Source organism: Mus pahari, chromosome 23, assembly GCF_900095145.1.
Source record: "Mus pahari chromosome 23, PAHARI_EIJ_v1.1, whole genome shotgun sequence".
NCBI lineage: Eukaryota > Metazoa > Chordata > Mammalia > Rodentia > Muridae > Mus > Mus pahari.
The window spans coordinates 30183584-30206780 of NC_034612.1; the positions used below are offsets into that span (position 1 = coordinate 30183584).

At 51.4% G+C, this 23197-nt stretch overlaps 1 protein-coding gene across 4 annotated transcripts in view; it reads right to left on the bottom strand.

The window, feature by feature from the left end:
- Positions 1-23197, bottom strand: part of Mad1l1 (mitotic arrest deficient 1 like 1) — a 306462-nt gene that overhangs the window by 60173 nt on the left and 223092 nt on the right. For all 4 annotated transcript variants that reach the window (XM_029533893.1, XM_021186613.1, XM_029533895.1 and 1 more), the window contains one exon: positions 12833-13040. In XM_029533893.1, coding sequence (XP_029389753.1) covers positions 12833-13040 — 208 coding nt within the window. The remainder of the gene's footprint in view (positions 1-12832; positions 13041-23197) is intronic.

Here is a 23197-nt window from a genome sequence, read left to right on the forward strand (position 1 = left end):
GGATTCTTAGGAAAACCATTTTTCCTTCTGAAAAGTGAACAGAATCCACTGGGATTTCCAGGCCTTGCAAAAACCACCATGGTACGAGGACATCACGCATCCCAGCTAGCACAACTGTGGCCTTCACACCTGAGGCAGAGGCGCTGCTTCCAGCAAGCCCAGCCTGAAGGATGGACCACAGTCAGTCCTGCTCAAGGCCTTCCAGATGCTCTGGCCGTGCTTAGTATTCTACTCCTTCTCTCCCCTTTGAGGGATCCAAGGGTTGATGGCATGGTTAGACTCTCTCTTGTCTGATCAGGTGGCAGGACAATACTTGGTCTTTGATCTCTGCAGAGGCATGAACACTGACTCACCAAGATAAAGGGACCTTATCTGCTTGGCCATGGTTCAGGCGGCATGAACTCCCTCCTCATTTTACAGGGGAAGGGGTTGAGACCTGTCCAGTGATGAGTACCCTGCTTCTAGGCCTGGGGGACTGGTGGCTAGCCGGAGAAATCCCTGAGACTTATGTCCCCAGCTGCTGCGGGCACTGGAGGTGCTGGCCCTGTTCAGACCCAAAGCTGATGTGCATCTAAGGACTGAATTATTCATGCCTTGCTAACTTCCAAACCATCCCAGTTTTACATTTTTAAATATTTAATAATTAGCCATAAAATATTTATGCAATTTTATTAGCAGCTGTGGAGGCCAGGCACTGCTGTGGCTGTGACAAGGGTGTCTGTGCCCTACTCCCTGTGGCTGCCTGGAGAGGATGGCAGGAGGAGATGTCCCAGAGCACTGAGCCAGGGAGGGCCTGCTGGGCCACTATGGGTTCAACCCTCCAGGTCACCACACAGAAGGAAGTGGAGTAGCCAGTGGGCGTGGCACAGAGCACTGAGACTACTGGCCCAACCCAAATCCAAACCACAACAAGCAAGCCAGTAGAGTGGCTGACAGGTGATGTGCAGTGCCAGCTAGGACCTCCTTCCCTAAACTCAGCCTGGAGAGGGACAGGTAGGGCTGCTGGTCTAAGATGAGGGGCTGTGGTTCCCAAAGTGGCTAGGCCACTACAACCCACTAATCAGATCTCCTGCTGCCCTATGGAGATGTGGTTACTTTTAACTCCACCAATGCCATGGGCCAAGAGATTTGGTCCCCACCCCCAGCCTGCGTTCCCCCGCTGGGCCGGAAATTGCATGGTTTACACCAGCCTCAGTGATGCTTGCTCGCCCTGGAATTATATGCAGATGAGCAGCTCGTGTGCACCCGCCTGGCTGCTGGCAGCCGCCCCTGGGTAAGCTCTGAGCGCCTTTCAAACGGGGCATCTCTGTGTGATTAACTGCTCACTCCAGCAAGCAGCTTGTCACCTTGCACAAAAATGATTTGAAAAGACACCGGCAATTACAACCCACCAGATTACAGGGTGGGAGAGTCCCGGGGTGACAAGCGGGCGCTGATATCATATTCGTTCTTGTAAGACTCCCTCCCCCACCCAGGGACAGAGTAAGAGAGGCCCTGGAGCACCAGGCTGCACAGTCCCTGTGGCAGTAATCTTGGCAGCAGAGAATCAGCAGCCCCTGATTTTGCATGTCCTCCAGGGTAAGAGGGACACTGCCCTGGCTGATGGATGCAGAGACAAACCAGAGGCCCAGAGGATTGACTTCACCCAACCAGGGTCTTCGGGATCATGGTAGGCCGGAGAGACACCCACAAACAACTACTGGGTGCAAGGTGATACGACTGCAGGCCCCGCCCTGGCGCTTCAACAGGAGCTTCCATCAGCAACCCAGGCCTCAGCTCAGAAAGACCCTTGGACCACTGGCCAGAGGGCTGAAGCTACGTGGGCCTACATGTCTCCTGCCGCTGACTTCACACCTTTACCTGTTGAGTCATCAGTCAGCCCTTCCTACCCAACATCAATGCTTCCCAGAGTAGGCCTCTGACCTGTGGCTCAAGCCTGAGGTGCCCAGCAGAGGCCCCTACAGTGACAAGAAAGTCATACACATTTCTGCATTACTACTGGCTCAGGAAAATAAGGGCCAGGGGTTGGGCATCAAGCTGCATGCAGCCCCATCTGGAACAGGACCGTGGTTCTGGTGTCAGTGCTCCTCAGTCTGCAGTCTCTGGTTGCCCCTGAGCACCACACAACAGGCCTCCCTCACCAACCCATCCGGGACATGAATGGAAAGCTCCCACCCAAGACCACCACTACTGTGAGTAACGGAGGCTGCTCTAAGCTGCAGCCCTTGTCAACTTGCTGCCCACCTCTGCAGCCTCTGTCCAGGGACTGCTGTAGACCCAGAACTGACCCAGAGGGCCCCAATCAGATGCCTGACCTCTCCCCACCACCACTGACCTGGACTAGCCCTGCTTAGATCCTACAGGAGGTAAGGGTAAGGCAGGCTTTCCCTTCTGTCCACTGGTGTGGAAACCCAGCCTAAGTGCTGGCTTAGCTTTCAACACTGCTGTGTGCATCAGGTTCACCCACCCATGCCTGGGCAGTACGGTTCTCTGCCATGCTACAAGAGGCCCTGGACTTCTCCCTCCCACAGGGGATTGTGCTTGGTACTATACTTCTGGGACAAGCGCTAACACCACCTGGTACCCTCCTTCCGGACTTCCCTTGAGTTTCTGCACCTCTGGGGCTGCCCTGCTTTGAGAGTCCTGTGGACCCTGTCTGGATGAGAGTCCACTTCCACTACTGTACAAGTCCCTAGAGGCAGAGACTGACTCCCCTTGGGGCAAACCCAGCATCCACAGTGCCCAGGACACACAGCCATTGAAACAGGCTCAGCAGGACTAAATGAGCAGATGGGCCCAAACTCTCCTTAGACACTGGGGCTGGGTGACCTGGAGCAACCTATGACCCCACTTGAAGGTCTCTAGTATACATTGCTTTGGAAGACTGGAAAACCAAGACTGGGCAGCCTTGGAAACACAGGTCATTAGGAGGTACAGAGAGAACGGCTGAGGATGTGGCTTAGTTGATAGAGCACTTGCCTAGTGTGCACGAAGTCCTGGGATTAATCCCCAGCACAGTATAAACCAGACATGTTAGTGCACACCTGTTAATCAGCACCTGGGAGGTAGAAACAGAAAGCTCAGAAGTTCAAGGCCAGCCTAGATTACATGAGCTCCTGTTTCAAAGGAAAAAAACCAAACCAAACCAAACCAATCTACCAACTAAACAAAAAAGACTCCCAAAAAATAACAAACAAAAAAGGGAGAAACACTGTGGAGCAAGGCCTTGCTGGCTGCGGGTGCTCACACCTGCTGGCCCACTGCTGGAAAGCTCTGCGGGGTGTGAGATGCATTGCAGAGGGTGAGACACTTCACAGAGGGTGAGATGCCAGCCAGCACTGCTCCAGGATTATTTTCCACCCGCAGCCACTGTTGGCAGCATGTGAGCCTCTTTGACAGGCCACTGGGTCACAAGCTGGCGTCTTACCCAAGGGCAGCCATCCCAAGGGCCGGGGTCCTACCTTGGCTGGCTAAAGGCCACATTTCCCTTTAGGAATTCTGCACTGGGAAGCTCTGGCAGGGAAGGTAGCAACAGATGTAAGAAGGGAGAGTGAGGGTGGGCCAAAGGCATGCCACAGTTAGGGTAACAGAGGGTCAGATGGGATCAGCCCCAAGGAATCCATCCCTGGGATGAACGGGCACTGCAGGCTCCTGCAAGTCCTGCCTTGCACGTGGCGACCCTATCAGCCATGGCACACAGTCCCTGAGAGCACTCAGCAGGGCTGTGCTCCCCACTCCCGAAGCGGATGACCCCTGCCCACTGGTCTCAGCTGAATTCACGCTACAGTGTGGGGGTTGTCATTCCCAGTCCAAGATAGGCAGAAGGTTTGGGGACCCAGAGAAAAGCCTTTGGCCGTAAGGTCAATTTTGATGACAGAAGACTGACCCATAGCAGTGGCAAGAATGGAGCTCCATCAGCCTGGCTGCTGTGAGTGACTGTCCTCAAAGCTCAGTAATTACCATCCTGGGAAGTTCAGCTCTGCAAATGGACCAGCCCAGGTGGGCCTGTTGACTATTAATACCCCACCATGGACCCTGCCACCAGCTTCCTTCTACAGATGTGCCAGGCTGGTGATCTGCCAAGAGAAGACTGGACATAGGCAGTGGTCTGCCATCCACCAGACAGGACAGAAACTCTGATGGAGCCAGCGGGCAGAGGCAGCGAGGACGAGTCACATCAGAGCCAGTGTTGAAGTCACGTCTACATGGGGCTGAAAGCTGGCAATCCGTTCTGCACACTGGATGTATTATTAATTTCTGACACTGGGGTGTACAGAAACCATAATTCCCTGGAAGGCAAGCTCCTTTGAGGGGGGAGCAGTGTTCAGAGCTCATCTTGTATTGACCGAGTCAGTCTTGAGTCAATCTGTCTGCTCCTGGCGAGACAAGTTTTAAATCTCCTTTGTCCCTCCTCCTCGAGATATAGCAGTGTATTAAAAACCTGCTAATGTGTGCCATGGCCTCAGACTTGATATGGAACCAATTCTTCAGACAGCAGATTAAGGAAAAAGGTACAGAACCAACTCAGCAGCCAGAGCAGCGCAGAGGTTTGGGAAGGATGCTGGGGTGGGGCAGATGCTGGGTGTGGTAGAGACACTGGGTGCTGAGGAACCAGGCACAGCAAGAGAAAGTCCATGGTTAGACCATGGAGAAGCCCCAGGTAAGCAGAGAGGAGCTGGGGATACCTGTCTCCCTGCCACATACTAGCCTGGAGGAGGGGACAGGGACTGGCTGAGTTCATTGAGTACAGAAATGCTTAGCTTTCAAAGAGGGTCAGGAAAGGCAGCTGATCTTCAGAGTCACGGTAATGCAGCCTTTCTGTTGTTGTAACTCAGGGTTGGAAGCCAAGGATAAACTAAACCCCCCCCCAATCCCCTGCCTCCACCTCCAGAGTGCTGGAGTTGGGGAAGGCAAGTATGCTAGTTAGGTTTTTGTCAACCTGATAGAAGCTAGGGTTGTCTGAAAGCAGGAAACGTTATGAAGAAAATGCCCTCATCAGATATCAAGCCCGTGAGGCAAGTTTTTCCATTACTGATTGATGTGGGAGGGCCCAGGTCACTCTGTTGTATAGACACCCTTAGGTGTGCAGGTGTGGGTCCTATAGGAAAGCAGGCTGAGCAAGCCATGGGGAGAAGGCAAGTGAGAAGTGTCCCTCGACAGCCTCTGCTCCTGGCCTGTCTTAGCTCTGGCCTGTGAGAAGGACGCGGAAGCTGAACCAACCCTGTCCTTCCTGAACTGCTTTGGTCATGGTGCTTATCACAGCAATAGAAAGCAAGCCAACACGGCCCATCCTGCAGCCTACTGTGCTGGGGTGACTGAGGATCAAAGAGGACAAATGAAACTGGATTCCATCATCAAGCTAACAGGGCAAGGCACAGGGTCTAAAGCCGAGCCTTTCTGTGACAATCACAGGCAACCATAGTGAATGGAGTCCCCAGGACAAAGTGCCTGCCACAGAAGAAAGAGCTGATAAATTACACTTCATCAAAATTAAAAACGCTGCTTATCAGACGAAAGCATTAAGAAAATGATTAGAAGACAAACAATCCAATTAAAAACTGGGCACCGATGTGAGAGGCGTCTCAGCGAGGAAGATGTATGAATGGCTAATAAGCTGCAGAAATGAGCTCCAAATCATTAGTCATTAGGGAAATGCAACCACAGAGGATGTTGTCGTCCAGAAACCAGGAAAGACGAATTGCAGGAGGGTGACGAGCGCACAGGGGACCCTCAAAGGGGATGTCATCAGGCACAACCACTTTGGAAAACAATTAGGTCATTTCTTACAAAGGTGACACATGTATCGGATAATCCAGAAATCCCCTTCTACATATAAGACATGGGCATTATCTCCAATGTCCACAGCAGCATGACCCACAGTGGCCTCAGGTGGACACAGCCCAATGTCCACCATCAATGATTTGATCCCTAAACACATGGGTTGTCCACGTGGTGGAATATTACTCAGCCATAAAAGGGAATATGGATCCATGCTAGGACACGGCTGAACACAGTATTCTGCTTAGCGACAGAAGCCAGAACAAAGGCCTGTGTAGTGTAGGGTCCATTTAGACAAATGTTCTGAGAAGACAAATCGGTAGAGGAAAGATCAGTGAATGCCTGGGGCTGTGAGTGGGAGTGGACGACTGCAAGGGCGCTGGGGACCCATCAGGGTGACGGGAACATTCTATCGCCAGGCAGGCTGTTGTGGAGGCAGAACACTGCTGTAAGCTCACTAAATCACTGAGCTAATTACACCCTTAGACAGCCGAGGATGGAGGGTACTGCTGTGGAGCGGTGAGACACATAGGGGAGACAGACAGGGCAGGCTCCTGGAGAGCTGGGGACTTTCCCTCTGTACTTAGGACAACTAAGTTAGACAGACCCCACAGCAGCCCCAAGTCAGAGAGACTCCATACCAAACTGTTATGTTCCCCATGGTATGGAATACAGCGCATGGGTCACAGTTGAGGAACGCAGACCAGCTACTAAAGTCAGCCCTGTGACAGCACAGGCAGGCAGGTGTGCAAGCCACCCTCTCTCCAAGATAGGAAACTAAGGGGTGGTAGCTGCCAAGCTACACCTGGATGACTTCCCATGGGGACCCCGAGCTGAAGGGCCCTGCCCCCACCTGACTGGTAAGCACTGGCTGTGCCAACACCTCCTGGCTTAGCCTGGCCTGGCCCTGCAGGTCTGAGGTGGGAAGGTCAGGGCAGCTGGGTACATCCAGGCTGGGGTTCCAGAACGCATGCTTGTTTGATGCTTGTAAGATGCTCCCACTTCAATTACGGGCTGAATGAAACTGGAGAGAAATCCCTAATTGGGTGCTTGGCTTCAGCTACCCAGCGAAGTTTACAGACATGCCAGGAAGGAAAGGGAACAAGGCAGTGAGCCGAGCAGCTCAACAGAGCTGGGAACGCGGCAGTTACTCAGCAGCCTCGGCAGACTGGTGTGTGTGTGGGGGGGTGGGTGAGTGGGGGGAGGTAGGAATGGGGAGGTGTCACAGGGACCAGATGGAGACCAGCTTTGCCCTCAGCCGAGAGGAACTTGGGCTAAGACTCAAAGTCTAGGGATGTGGCTCAGCAGTGGAGTGCTATGTGAGCCTTGGGCTTGCTCCTTGGCATCTCTAAAGCAAAACAACAACACAACAGAATAAGACTGAAGAATCTGCATAAGGCTCCATCTCCAAGGTGTCTAGGACCCAGAGGAGGGCAGGGGTGAGGTGCGTCAGCAGGAGAGGGAGGAGGGAGGGCACACCATGGGAGCAGGGCTCCGGGCATAAGCTCTGATAGAGGTCTGGGGTCACCCTGGCTCTGGATGAAGTCCAGGTGGTGTCCACAGAGTAGAAACAGACTGGGGGAGGGGGCTTCCACCAGACTCACAGTCTCAAGGCTAGGCCTGGACTACACTTTAGAGACACTGAAAAGAGCAGGCTATGCTGAGAACACTGCTCAGGGCAGCTCTCCACTATAAGGCACAGTCCTTGGAGCAGCTGAGAGGGAGGCCAGGGACTCAGACTCCTGGGAAAGGTAAAACTTGAGGTATAGCTTCAGCCCCCTTCACTCCAGTTCCAGGCCCTTGCTCACTCTACTGTGCTGCCAGGGCCATGCTCACTAGATGAACAGCTTTCAGCTCTACTGGACCTGGGACAGGAGGCCTGACACCGCAGGGTTCTGCGCCATGCTCCCTGCAGGAGCCCCACTCCCGAGCCCCATCCAGCCGTAGGGAATCCCCTGACACTGTTCCTTGGTTCCAGCTCAGGATCTAGTTTCCATGCTGGCCCCTGAGTTGTGAAGTTCTGGCTGAACCCAGAGAAGTGAGTGGGAAGGGGACTACTTAGTGACTGACACAATACCTCAGGTATCAGAGTGGGAGGACCTCTCACAGCCGACTCAGCTGGCAGTTAAACCTCATGAGAACTAAAAAAAAAAAAAGAAACTTTGTATGTATAAACATGTATGTGATATGTGTGACATACAAACACAGGTCTGTGAGATGCACAAGTATGATACTTATGTGCTTCTGCACATGCATACATGCCGTAATACACTCGCGGAGGTCAGGTTACCAGTTTTACTGTGTCCATCCTCGCCTTCCACCCTGTCTGAGGGAAGGTCTCTGCTCCCCAGTGAACACCCAGGCTGGCCGGCCTGTGAGCTCCCCAAGGCTTCTGTTTACAGGTCCCATCTCCTGTAGGGGTACAGCTTAGGGAGACAGTGGCTGCCCGGCAACTTGAGCTCTCCCTTTCCACCTCCCAAGTAGCTGTGGTGACAGCCTGTACCAACAGGCGTGGCTTGGGCTTCAAAGGTTCCTTAGTGAGCTGATGAACACTTCTGCTTTCTTACAGGCTGTTCTGGTTGATCCTTCTCTTTGAAGCTCCAGAACCTCTGTGCTCTCCAGTGTGTGGTTCAAGGTCAGGGTCACTGAAGAGCTGTCCTAGCGGCATCTGTGTGATGGTTGCCGTGGCCTTCTGCTCACCACTCATTTCATGTGGACTCATTTCTTACCCAAAAGAGACGCTGGGCTCAGGGGCTTCTGTTTGGCTCTTTTATTCTATTTATCTTCTTTCAATAATTATGATATTTCCTTTTTCTATTTCCTTTTCTCCCCTTTTATTTGATAAGGATTTCACGCTGTAGCTCCAGGTATCCTGTAACTTGGGGCCTTGAGTGCTGGAATGCTATGTGTGAACCACCACAGCTGACCCAGCAATCATTTTTAATAACAACTATGGCCTTTGCTTTTTCTTTAAGGACATTCTGAGCAGTTAATAATTGTCCTGGTAGTTAAGCTACAGACAGCCCTGCTCTCTAGCCCTCAATGGCTGTCTTGGGTTCCTTCCCCAGGTCTCCCTGAAGTCTTTGGGAAGCTAACCTTGTTCCCTGTGTCCATGCTGGGCTCACTCCACATGACCAAGTGTGTGTGTGCATTATTACATATAGCCATGAGCATCCCAAATCGAAAGTGTAGTGGCACTATTTCTGTTTACTTGCCATAAATGGATTTGGTCCCTAGCACAACTCAAAAGAACATGGCAGAAGTCAGACAATACTGCAAGAGGAGAGTAGAGGGATGAGCAGATGGAGGGTGAGCCACTTTGGAACCAGTCACATGACTTAACAGTGGGGCTATGTCCAGGGTCTCGCTGGGTGTCCTGGGTGGTGTCAGCTTCAACCTTGGAGGTTAGAAGGTAGCAAGCCCCATATTCTCCCCAGGTACAGGGCAGATGACAGCACTGTGCTCATATTCTCTATCCCGTCCAGGGATTAGCCCGCTGCATCCATCACAGAAGCATGAGGAGAGCACTGTGAGCATTAACAGTTCAAACTGCTACATTACTGCACTAGCCCTAGAAACTGAGAGAGCACATCGTCTGCAAGTGTGTTTCTTCAACTACTGAGGAGAGAGCGAGCTTTTATTCTCTTGTCAGAATTGTCACCCAATAACTTCATTCCTTACAGTGTTTGTGTTGGAGCATAACTTTAAGAGTTGTTGTTGTAAGAAGAGATGATTTTGTTTAGAAAGGTTTAACTTAAGGCTCATCCAGTTCATTACTTTTAATTAAGAAGCCCCTGGCCCCCAAGTACTGGTACTCCACTGGAACCCAGTGCCCTCGGGAACTGCTAGACAGATACTATACTGCTGAGTCATGCCTCACTGGGGGATTCTAGGCAGGGGCTCTACCACTGAGCCACGCCCCAGCCCCTCACTGGGGGATTCTAGGCAGGGGCTCTACCACTGAGCCACGCCCCCAGCCCCTCACTGGGGGATTCTAGGCAGGGGCTCTACCANCCAGCCCCTCACTGGGGGATTCTAGGCAGGGGCTCTACCACTGAGCCACGCCCCCAGCCCCTCACTGGGGGATTCTAGGCAGGGGCTCTACCACTAAGCCACACCCCAGCCCCTCACTGGGGGATTCTAGGCAGGGGCTCTACCACTAAGCCACACCCCAGCCCCTCACTGGGGGATTCTAGAAAGACAACTAACTCTACTAGTCTCTGGGAGCTCAACTCTGCAGCTGTGTATTCCTAAAAACAAGGAGACCATGTTTCAATAACATTTTATTTATGGTACCAAGCTCTGAATTTTATAGTTTCTACAGTGTACCAAGTATTCTGTGGCTTGTTGAAAACTAATACATTTATTTTTAAAATAATGTCAGCTTTTGGGTTTTTTTCCTTTAAATATGGTTCTCCTGTGTCCCTGCCCCTGCCACATAGATCATATGCATCAATGATATTTTGCTGTTCTACATGGGAAAGGGAAGGGAGGTTGCTGCCATCATACCCAGCTAGCCAGCATTATTCTATAGACGCTGTGGTTCAAGGGCTTTAGAGCAAGTCACTGGCATTTCCCCAGAGTGGATACCTTTCCCATTTAAGTACTGCTCAGTCTACCTCTCCCCAAGAGGACAAGGATTGTGACTGACTGGCCGGTATCAAAGCAAAGCTGCTAAACTGGTTGGGGAATCCCTGACCCTCCCTTGCCACTCCAGCTGATTTAGGTCCCATAACCAGGGCCACTGATATGGGGGACATGTGAATAGAGGCTAGAGCACCAGCAGCCCTGAAGTTACATGGTCCAAGTGTAGCTAATGGTGTCTGAGGCCCAGGCGTCAAGTGTTTAAGTGTCAGGTCCAGTCAATCATTAATGTTGCATGCTTTTAATCCCAGCACTAAGGAGGCTGAAGCAAGAGAATGGAGAGTTTAAGGTCAGCCTGAGCTACACAGGAAGAACCTGAGCTAATCTAAGTTCCACCACCACCCTCAAGTCCCAGTCTAGGCCCTGAGGCAGAAAGGCTGAAGGTAAAGGAGCCCACGAGCCACCTCTCTTCCTCTCTCTTCCCCAGAGACACCTCTGGGATCCGCTGTGCTGAGTCAGGCAGGGATAAACTTGATCACCTCCAATGTGTCACTCTGACAAGATGAGATTGTTTTAATTTTAATGCATGCCTAATTAAACTGCAATTAACCAGCTCACTGGCAGGGGCCACACACACTGAGCCCGGCAGCACTGGGAGGCTGGATTTCAGTCCCTACACACATGGTCAACCTTTTTCCAGAAGGAACCTGAAAACCACTGAATTGTCTCCCTCAACCAAGTCTGGCCTGCTGGGAGCCAGTTACAGGCAGGTGCATCTGTTGTAGAGGTCGCCTCTGTCTGGCTGCCAGTGTTGGTGAAATGGTGAGCTTGCAAACCCAGAGCTTCTAGGGCTTATTCCTGCTCACTGCAGAGAGTGAGTGGTCTGTGACCCAGGAGGGCTGGGTTCCAGGCTGGGTTGTTTTACATGTGTGGTGTGCAGGAAAACAGACACATGGCATATAAGAGGGTCAATGTTAAGTTCCTTCATTCTGAAAACCTGACATGGGAGAAGGGTAGAGGAGAAGGACAGGGAGTGAGGATACACTTCATGCGCATACCCATGCCAACTACTCATGAAAAGAGAAACAGTGTAAGTCAACAGGATCTTCTAAGCTGCCAAGAGACACAGGGCCCTGACCTATACCATCTGCCACTTGAAGCTGACCCTTACAGCAACACAGGAATCACAAGACTCACAAAGGACACCGGCAAACTGGATGCCTGTCAGAGTAGAGCACAAAAGCTGGCAGGTATCCCTAAAGCCAGGTCATAAGACTCTGGGTAATGACATAAACAACAAGTCATATGGAGTACCTGCTCTATGCCAGGCTCTGCACAGAACCCAGGGTACTGATTGCTTCTCAGAGCACCTCTACTTGACAAGACAAGAAATGGTATACCATTCTTGCTCAGACTTTAGGTCCTTGGGGCCTGGCCCCTGACACATGCCTTCAATCCTTCCAGGTCCCCAGGTTTGGAGTGACACTGTCTTCTGGAGCCCTCCATGAAGGTCCAGGCTGAGGCAGCAAGCAGAAGGGAACCAGAACAGGACTGCAGGGACAAAGCGCACAGGAGGCTCTGTCTTTGCCACTCTGTCCTGAGATCAGTCCTGGAGGAAGGACTCTCTGATGGCAGTCCACCCTCCCCGTTTCAAGACTCTCCCTAGAAACGCCAAGGGCCTCCTTAGGACCAGAAGACAGGTACACAGCAAGGAGACAGGAGCGACTGTAGGATGAGAAGTAGCTGAGAACCACACACGCAAGACATAAACCTCAAGACAACAGAGGCCCCACACTCACATCCCAGTCCCAGGGCCAGAAACACCCTTGAGTGTAAGGGAACAAGAGTGGTCTCAGGACAGGCAGGAGTGCTACAGGACCTGCCACCAACATATTTTGCCCCAGCTCCCTTCTCACCCAGACCTAGTGCAAGCCCCTCCCTTGGACCCACAAGTTTAAACTTCAGAGCTCTAGAGCAAAGCAGGTGGGGCAGGAACCCACGGCTGCCTTGCTTACCAAGGCTCAGTGATGGATGCCAGTGGCCACCACAATGCCTCCAGGGTGTCAGGTACATGTTCTGATGGTTGTCACCCTGACTTACTGACTGGAGAGGGTGGTGACAGGCACTGACTATTCTGATCCTGCTCTTTCCTGGAATCTTGGGCCTGGCTGCAAAGGTTCCTGGGCTCTGAGACGTGTGCTTAGGCCAGTGAACGATGGCCCTGTTTTCTCTGAGGATTGGATTTACTCATGATTAATGGGCCACATATAAACTGATAAATGGTATTAATTTGTTTTGGGGGGTCTAAGACGATCTTAGCTGCTTGCAAACTTGGATGACTAACCCTGTTTGTGAAGGCTGCAGGGAAGCAATACATCTCAGCTGGCTGCAAGGGCCAGTGGGCTAGGCTATCTATGCAACCCATGTGTCTACCTCTCCAGAGAGCAGAGGGCTGGGTGAGTTCACCTACCTGCCACCTCCTTTGATGAGGGCAGGCTGGAGGCAGCCTCCAGGTCAGCAGGGATGGGGCCCCCTCTCTCCAGGGCATGTACAAGTCCGCGTAAGCGCTCACATTCCTCCTGCAGCCGGTCATGGTCCTCACGCTGGCGTTGCCTGGCCATGCTGGCTGGGTTCAGGCTCATGTGTAGCACTTTGGTTCGACTCTGGTTGTAGTCACCCTAGAGGAAAAAACACAGCACAGGGTCACTGGGTGCAGATGAAGAGCTCAGGAGCACAGAGTACATGAGCATTAGGTAGAAATCACAGTGTGGCAGCTGCTGTGACAACTCTTGTACAACGTGTGCAGGCGAGCCCATTACCAATCTGGGTTCTCATCTCTTAGAGTGCAGAGACCACTGACCGAACTGGTAGAGAAAATAAGCAAAACAGCCTTCCTCCCCTTGGGCCATCACAGGTGCTCTAGATACACCAATACCCTGCTCATTTACCTAAACACCATATTCAATGTTATGTTCTAGAAGGGACGAGAGGCTTGTAATCCCAGCTACACTGTAGGCAAGATAGGAAGAGTGTAAATACAAGGCTAGTTAGAGCCATAGAGTGAGTACAGGGGAAGCCTGAGTTACTTGGTAAGACCCTGTCTCAGATAAACAGGACTGGAGATGAGGTTCAGTGGTACAACACTTAGGTAGAGCCCCTGCCTAGAATCCCCCAGTGAGGGGCTGGGGGCAGGACTCAGGATGTGGCCTAGTGGTAAAACACTTGCTTAGAATCAGCCAGTGAGAGCTGAGGGTGTGGCTCAGTAGTACAGTATTTGCCTAGCATGTGTACTAATCTGCGTCCCATTCAGTTGTCCACACCCAATGAATCCTGACGGCAACACTGAGGGGCTAGTCTCACAGTGCCTGTCTTCCAGCCCCGTGAGGCCTGCCACCTATCCCTCTCTGCAAGAGGTCTAGGAAAGGGAGGCCCAGAACTGAACACACGAGAGTACCTTGCTCCCTAGGATGGCTTTACAGGGAAACTGTGACTGCAGCAACGAGAGTTCCCACAGACTCACTCCAGAGCCTAACAGAAGCTAAGGAAACTGAGGCAGGAGAATTATGAGTTTGAGAACTGTTAAGTTTATCTGGGTTACATCAAAAAGGAAAAAAGGACTGTGTGTGGCAGTGGCATGTGGGGAGGGGGATACATTATATTTGAAAATACTCTGGGTCCTAGGGAAGGAGGTGAACCTCAGAGTGGAACTGTTCTCGATAGTTCATTCCCCTGATCAGCTCACACCTAGATGTTTGTTATTCAGAACTCAAAAGTAATCAAGAAAATGTCAGCCACTGAAAAAGAGGCAAAATGAATGAACAGATATTTCGTAGAACCTGAAGAGCCAATGAGCACAGAATGGTATACACATGAGCCATCAGGAAAGCGCAGACTGCAGCGATGAGACAGCCATATGTCTAGCATGAAGCAGGCATCCCGTGAAGAAGGGATGTATAGTCTTGCATGCTCTGAGTGGACAATGGGTGGTGACTGCAATATGCTATGTGGTGGGGACCACAGTGTGCCATGTGGTGGTGACTGCAACGCCACTGAAGGGACCCATGAAAGATGGGAGGCCCTCTGCTGCCTCCACTGGGCCCAAGACAGACTTCAGTGAGGTCTGAGGTGACTCAGGAAGTCAAATAAGGAGTTAGTTGTCTTCTCTGGCCAACCTCTCTCCAGGTACCCCTGCTCTCAGGCATGTAACAGGGCTGGCACAAAGGGTGGGATGGAGGCAGAGAACTGGCCTGTGATAAGCCCCAAGCTGATGAATCTGGGATCCAATCCTCAAAGCCCCGGAGCCAGTGGCTGTTCATCAAGGGAAACTGAACTCCTTGTCCACATATAGGGGCTTCCTGGCTCCTCTGGCCTTAGTCTCCTTCCCAGGATATCTGCTGAGGGAACGGGAAATAGCCCACCCATTTAGACCTCCAGGCACACAGAGCAAAGAAGCTGGGAGACTCATTTAGTGAGGCAGCCAGTGGTTAATAAGTCTCCATGACCCATGAGCTAAGCTGCTGTAGGCCACTGCCCCCTGTAGCGCCTAAGGGCAGTATGATCTTTACCTGAAGTACCTCACCCAGGCCACAGTCTGTCAGCCTTTAGCCACCCCTCCGCCTTCCGGGGGAGGGCGAAGGGGTTAAGAGGAGCAGCAGAACAGTAAGGTCCTCATACAAGCAAACTGCCAGCCTAAAGTCTCCCAGGATGGGATAGGGTGGTGCGCGCGTGCGTGTGTGTGTGTGTGTGTGTGTGTGTGTGTGTGTGTGTGTGTGTGTGGAATGGTGTGTATGAAGTGCCAGAACTACCGGCAGGGAACAGTAGGGCTTGCAAACTTGGCTTCCCAGGCCACATCCTGAGTATATTCTCATCAGAAGGAGGGGAAGGAGGAGGCCACCAGCCAGCACTAGAAGAGGGAGGGAGGAAGGGAGGCCCTGCAGGCTCTTCAGAGCTTCCCTGAGAACCTTGTAAAGCCCTGGGGATGAAGAGGCTCCCGGAACGCCAGCTGATTCCCTGGCTTTCAGGGTTGAGACTGTTACTTGTGCAATTTCAACAGTCTGTTATTCCATGCAATTTTACCAGTCGGGGAGATAACCAAGCATGTGAAATCCATCACCCACACCCGCTGTGACAGCCCTGGGGCTGGACACGCATCTCGGCTTCCCTGCTCAGGCCAAGCACTGGGAGCTGGGCAAGGGATCAGAGCCCAGCCTGCCACTGCCTGTGGAACCAGCCAGCTCTTCAGAGCTACCCACCTGTCCCAGTGCCCACTGCACAGCTTGGTGAGAAAGCAGCCACAGACTATAGGCGTGGGAACTGGCAGGGAAAAGCATCACGTGTGCCAATGAAACCATGCTCACCCAAACACAGGAATTTTTTTATACAGCCTAAGATAGTCCTGATTTTTCTTTTTACAGAATTTAAAACCTACAACTAAACCCTTAGTTTGGGTGATATAGAGGCTGACAGGCTGGGGCTGGGAGATCTCAAGCTGAGGGGAGGAATAACTGGTCTTGGAAGAGTTTCCTTAGCCCCATACTGAGCACACAACACAGAAGACATCGAGACTCCTGGGGAGAGCTGGGTGTGGTGGTGCACACTTTGTATCCCTGAACTCAGGAGGCAGAAGCAGGAGGATCTCTAGGAGTTTGAGGTCAGCCTAGTTTATACAGTGAGGTCTAGGCCAGCTTAGGCTACAAGTGAGACCCTGTTTCAAAAAAACTGACAGACACATACATATACATACGGAGGGAGGGAGGGAGAGAGGGAGGGAGGGAGATCCTAGGGAGGAAGGAGGCACCAGCCTGAGCCCCTCCTGCCATGAGGAGTTCCAAGGCAGGCTCACTCCGTAGAGCATGAAGCCAACAGAAGCCATCAGTGCTTACTCAAAACAAGTACCCAGCCAGGCGCTGTCAGGCGACAAGTGACAACCCATCACTACCCTTGCCGTTCCCTCTCCACATCACCTGCACCTTATAACACACTTCGTCATCTTAAACACTTGTTTTATTAGCTGTCCCCTAGCAGAGGTCAGCTCCGTGAGGACAGGGCTGTCTGTCTTGTTCTTCCCAGTGCTTCTGGCACTGACAGTGTGTCGGGTATGGCACAGACTTTACCAGATGAATGCTTAACAAATAGAACATTTCTCGGGCCTGAATGTATTTCACACGCTTAGAAATCAGATCACCAACTGAAGCATAAAGAACCAAGAGGTCCAGAGAAACGGCCCGGCCTCCCTCCTGTGACAGACACAACATCTCTACTCCTGAGCAGCTATGGGGCTGTTGCTGCAGACAGAAGTGACCCCAATTTAAGAACTCTCTTCCTTAGACTGTCACCTGGAGGCACCAGGGTTGCAGATGAAGGAGCAGCTGTGTGTAGCTATCACATAAAGGGAGAAGGCAGGGCCAAGGCCATCGTCTGAGTCCACAGTCACATGTGCACCCAGCACCTAGATTTCTGTGCTCAAGTCCTATAGCAGGGCTGAGAGAAGGGGTTTCAAGCTTGGACTGGGAAGGAAACTGAGCAGCAGAGGTCAGAGCCACATGTAGGAGGTGAGCTGGGTGGTGTCACCCATGTTAAGGCTTGTGTAACCTCTGGGCTGGTGAGATGGCTCAGCGGGTAAGAGCACCCAACTGCTCTTCCAAAGGTCTGGAGTTCAAATCCCAGCAACCACATGGTGGCTCACAACCATCCATAACAAGATCTGATGCCCTCTTCTGGAGTGTCTGAAGACAGCTACAGTGTACTTACATATAATAAATAAATAAATCTTTAAAAAAAGAAAAAAGGCTTGTGTAGCCTCAAGACTACCAGAGAGCTATCGGTGCTACCACCACCAGATACACCAAGGCCCTTACCTTACTGCAAGGGAGGACCAGCCAAGAACTACATAACAAACATGGGAGGGAGGCTGGACAGACCCTGAGGGGCTACCACAGGCCAGGGAAACAGGTCAGTGCCTTCTAAAATGTGCCAATCCACCTGCCCAGGAGGTACTGCCAGACATACCTGCTCCCGTGCCTGGGTGTGTCTGAGCACTTGAGGGGTCAGGCAGCCACGTGCTTCTAACTACAGCAGAGGCAACAGAGACCACTTGAGAGAAGAAAAGTGCCAGGCTCATGTCCACCGCACCAGATCCTGTCTCAGCACTGATGTGGGTCTGTTTGGTTTCCAGGCACACCTGCTGCCTGTTTCAGGCCCAGGGACATCAGTACTAATATGGAGAAGACTGTCCAGGGGGCCGGGGAGCATTCGAGATGAGCAGATGGGAGCAAGCGAGCAACTTCGCTGAGTCTGCCACAGGATGACAGCTTTGAGGAAGAAAGGGGAGAATGGCTGTAATCTGCTGCTAAAATTTGTTGCCTTGTTTGATTCACAGCTGAGGAAACTGGAGGCACTGACAAGAATCTCAAAAGGAAAATTCTGGAACCTTCCTTTGAAACCACGATGCAATCATTGACTAAACAAAAACATCTCACTTGCTGAACGAGCGAGCTGATGTTTTCTGCTAATGATGGTGGACACAGGGGAGCTGACAGTCAGTGTGTGTGGCAGGGAGATTTCAACACTGGGGGCTTTCTGAGGCCCCCGCCCAGATCTGGGAGGTCTGCGCAGGGCTCCTCCAGGGCATGGTACAGACTCTCAGAAGGGCAGATGGCTCCTTCTGCCCACTCTGTGACCTCTATCCAGATAAGCTGAGGTGAGCAGCCACTGCTCTCCATCCAGAGATGAGAGTGGGTGGCCTTCCACAGGCCCTCTGAGCCTCCAGGCCTCATCAGTTTCCCTCTGCGAAGGGAACATGGTGAATTTAGTCCTTTTTGTGTGTGTCTGAGTGTGTGCCGTGTACAGCATACAATCGAGTGTACAGGCACATATGGAAGCCAGAGCAGGATATGGAGCTGGGCTGGGTCATTCCTCTGCTGTTCTTAGTTTTACTGACTCGAAACAATCTTTCCACCGACCTGAAAGCTCACTGTTTCAGTCAGTAGAAAGCTCTTGGGCTTCTCTTGTCTTTACCCTCCATTGTTGAGGTTATATGTGCCATGACTGGAATTTTATATGGCTGCTGGGGATTTGAACTTGGGTCCTATTCACTGAACTATCTCCCCAGTCATAGTGGATCTGGTCTTTAAGAACCCTTCTGGGCTAGAGAGATGGCTCGGGTGGGAGTTAAGAGTGCTTGTTGCTCTTATAAAGGACCCACATTTGGTTCCCAGCACTTGCATCAATTGGCTCTCAACTGCCTGCAACTCCAGTTGCAAGGCATCCAACATGGGCACCTGCAAGTATCCACATGGTACACATAAGGTGTATACAGTGAGTGTACACACACACACACACACACACACACACATACACACACACACGCCCTAGCCTGTGAGATGGCTCAGTAGGTAAAGAGAACAGATACTTGTCAATGCTGACAACCTGAGTTTGATCCCTAGGACCCTCATGATAGAAGTAGAGAAGTGATGCCCACAGGTTGTCCACACATTTGTGCTATGGTGCATGCATATTCACATAAACAGACACACAAAATAAATAAAACAATAAAAACATAATGAAAATTAAAAACTCAAGTCCAGAGGCTGGCTCTTGACCCTACAATAGAACCAGATTTCTCAACTATGTCCCCACTGGAGAACAGCTGCCCCTAACCTCTTCTGGGTCCAGTTGCCCCAGGGAAGGTCCAGGCAGCAAGCTGAGAGCCAAGACCACTTGCCACTGGGTACCTGACTGGAATACCAAGAGACCCTGCTGGAAAGAGGCAGCAACATGAGGAGAATTAAAAAGCACAGTTAAATAACTGCCGATCCTCATGCATATTTATAAGTCACTCGACTCAAAACTAAATCAATACCTCTCCCAGCTGAGCTCTGCAGCTCCACAGTGAAAGGGAGGCTTCTGTTGGGCTGCTGGGTGGGTCTGGGAGTAGCAGGCAGAGCTGGATCAAGGAAGTAGCAGAGGCTACAAGTGAGGACCACAGGGCCCCCAGGTGGTCACTACGTGGCTTCCTCTGCCCCACAATCTATGGAACCTGCTTATTCAGGAGGTCAGGCTGGACCACACTTCTGACCTGCCTTCAGCAACTCCAGGGATGGGCTACACCCTCAGGTACCTGTTTCAGGTGACTACGGTAGATCACAAAACGGGACAGGATTTGTTAACTCAGCACAGTTGCCAGGCTGGGCTGCTGAGCTTCAGAATACAGTCCTAGAGGACTATGGGTAAGCCTTGCTTATCCAAGGAAGGGCTGGTGGCTTCCATGGTAGCAACCCCTTTGTAGGGGACAGCCTAGAGAGCTGCCCACACCAGACCTCAGCCTCTTCTATATCTCGTCCTTTACATCCTTGGCTGTGAGCTCAGCCAGCAACATATGAGAGAACTGGAGCACGTGTGTGTGTGTGTGTGTGTGTGTGTGTGTGTGTGTGTGTGTGTGGTGAGGGGGTAAGCTGGGACAGGAAGCCTTTGGGGCAGGTTCTCCCAGGCTCAATGGATTGCCCAGGGAAGCACTTCAGGCTTCCAGTACAAGACTTGGGCAACACCAACTGGTCAAGCCTAACCACGTAGATCTGAGGGAAAGGGGGTATCTGACTTTCTCATGCACAGGCCAGCACTCAGACAGAGCTCAAAAAGTAGGGCAGAAGGCTGGTGGCTGCTTCAGGATGCCCAAGATCTTCTCTCTTTAGATGATCTGTTTGGGCCTCCTGGCAGGGCCAGGCCTGGCCTGGCAGTCAGTGATCTACAGTCCCAGGCGTACCCTCACGCTCTGAAACTAGCCCACTGGGCTGCTTCCTCTACAGGCTTCAGCTCTTCCTGGACCATGGGTATCACCTAGCAGCTCCAAGTCCTTGGGAAGGACAAGAGGGTAGGCAGATGTGAACATGTTCTTTGCAACAGCTTTGGGGGGTGGGCAGCTGTCACCTAGGTGGCTCATGGGGTCAAAAGCCAAAGGTCAACCAACCCAAAGGTCCTAAAGTCTGTCTGCCTGTCCACCTGTCCATCTTCATCCCTAAAGCTAAAGTGCTGAAACTGAGGCCTGTCTATTTGACCCTGCCCCAGCCCCATGTTAGACATGCCGAGGTGGCTATCTCTCAATGGTCCGTGGATCTGAGGTTTCCTTGAGACACCCCTAAGAACTGAAGAATGCCTACCAAACTGAGACCATTACCAAGAGCTACCAGGTGCAAAGAGATCACACCCATCAGCCCTTGTCTATCAGAGTAGGCTCAGAAGTGCTGCCAGCAGCAAATAGAAGGAGCCACACATTTCAAGCACTTGTGTCCCAAAGCTCTCTGTCACCTGTGGGTCACCAGTCCCTCTTTCATCCTTACTCTCTCAGCAAAAAAAACTGTCTGATCCAGTTTGCTTCAGATAGGCTCAGAACCACCCCTCCCTACCACACACACACACACACACACACACACAAATCCCCTCAGAGCTGGCAAAGCCAAAGTGAGACCCTGGGACTATGGCAGCAGTTTGGGAGAGTGACCATCTGGGGATATGCAGTGCTGTGTGCCTTCCAACAAACTGGACCAGTCACCACAGGACAGGACAGGACAGGACAGCACTGGGGAGGACTAGGTAGGCTACACACAAGCTCAGAGGTAGCTGGCCACAGCAGAAGACAGAGAATTGTCAGGACAGGTCTTCAAACCATGGGCCTATGCTCCCTCCCTCCTTTCTCCATCTATCTTGCAACCCAAAGCTCTCAACAAAGCAAATGAGGAGGCAGGTGGGTCTAGAAGGCTGAGGCTCCGGAGTTGATGTATGGGTATGCTCAAGGTGAGAACCAACATAGAAGACCAACTCAACTGAGCTCAACTGTCAGCCCAGCTCCAGCAGCTATGAGCTGGGCTGTCCTCAGGATCCTAATCTCAGCCTTGTGACACACAGCACTGAGGATGACAATGGCCTCACTGCCAGTGACAAGGTTGGCTACCTGAGTTTCTCTATCAGCATAGTTAGTGTGTGGACATGAAGTGGAAACTGTTCTTAGAGGAGGGGCAGGTATCCTATTTGTGTCTGCCAGGCCATAGCTTAGGCTGTCATTCCCAGCAACCCCGCAATGGGCCTCCTCACTGTATACAGTAACTGGCTGCTGCCAGCCTCCATGCCTGGTTCTTGGTGACAGCTGGAAGGAGGTTACAGAGACATGAGTAAGCAGTGCAAGGATCAACTAAGGGACGATGGTCAAGGGTCAATGAGCGCTGAGCAGGAGTCTGTGAGGGTGGGGCCTGAGAGCTACCACCCCTAGCACATTGATGTGCATGGCAGGAACTTCCATTCCTGCCCCTGGGTCTGTATCAGACAAAGATGATTCAGCACGTATGTATGTATGTATGTATGTATGTATGTATGTATGTATGTATGCATGTATGTATCTCCCAAAGACAGTCTCACGTAGCACAGGCTGTCCTTGATATCACTATGTAAGCCAGGAAAATAACCCTGAACCTTTTGATGATGATGATGACCTCTTCCTCCACAACTCGAGTGCTGGGGTTACAAGTGTGTACCACCATGTCTAATTTACGTGGTGCTGGGGAAAAAAGCTCAGGCTTCCCACATGCTGAGTGCTCTATGAACTAAGCCATATCACCAGCTCCTTTCCACATTTTTAACTGTGTAATATCCCACTGAGCCATGCCTCAGTGTGCTAAGCACATCCAAAGTTGTATAACCATGACTGCTATCCATCCAGAATGCCCATCTTCCCCAGCTGAAAGTGCCATTAAATACTAACTCCCTGCCCCCACCCCAGCATGGCTCCCACTTTCCCACTTTGCATCTCTAGGAATCTGATATTCAAGGGAATCCGCCAGCATGAACCTTTGAGGACTTCCTTAGTTTTCTTAGTGAAAATCTTCAGTGTATCTATACTGCAACAGGTGGCAGGATTTCATTCTGAGCTGAATAATATTCCATGAAAGACCAGGGCTTATTTATTTACTTATCTACCCATGAATACAAGTGCTCCATGTGAGCCCAGTGAATGAGTATTCCTCCGATTCCCTGCCTCTGAACTTTCTAAACTTGACAGACCATGGTCAAATCAAGGTGCTTTCAGATTATTTTGTTTTTTTAAAAAACAAAACAAAACAAAACAAAAAAGAGTTCTTTATATAGCCTGGGACGGCCTTGAACTCATTGTCCTCCTGCTTCAGACTGCTGACTGCTAAGATTGAAGGCTCCAAAGGGTCTTTCAATGGTCACGGCATCCGTAGCAAGCAGCATAAAGCCTCTCAAGACATTCCCCCTAGAAATCAGAGTCTTATTCATAATGGCAGAGCCAGTGGTATATCTACCAACACCATACGTGATGGCAGAGAGTGCTTCATTTAAACAGAGAATACTGTAAGGCTGTCACTGAACGAAGGGCCAGCCACCTGGACCAACCTAGACCATCTGTTTTGGGCACAGATGGTAAAAAGGATAATGAATAGTGCCAGCTATGCCACACCCTATAGAGCACTGCTCTTCTTTCTATGTAGTTCTCCCTGCAGTTCCTTGGCAGCTGTTGCATTCATTCAGCTCCCCACGGAGGCAGTTTGCCTGGATAGTCTCCATGTTGGTGCCACTATGCTCACCTCTCAGTGTGTACCTTTCTGTAGGACAATGTGTGAGAGAATGTCAATTTACCAAAAAAATATTAGTTACAGGTTTCTATAGTGCTGGGACATTGGAATGTGGCTCAGTTATAAAGCACCCGACTAGAAACAACCAACCAGAGACTAGGGGTGTGGCTCAGTGGTACAGCACCTGTGTAGACCCCAGTGAGGGGCTGGGGGTGTGGCTCAGTGGTACAGCACCTGTGTAGACCCCAGTGAGG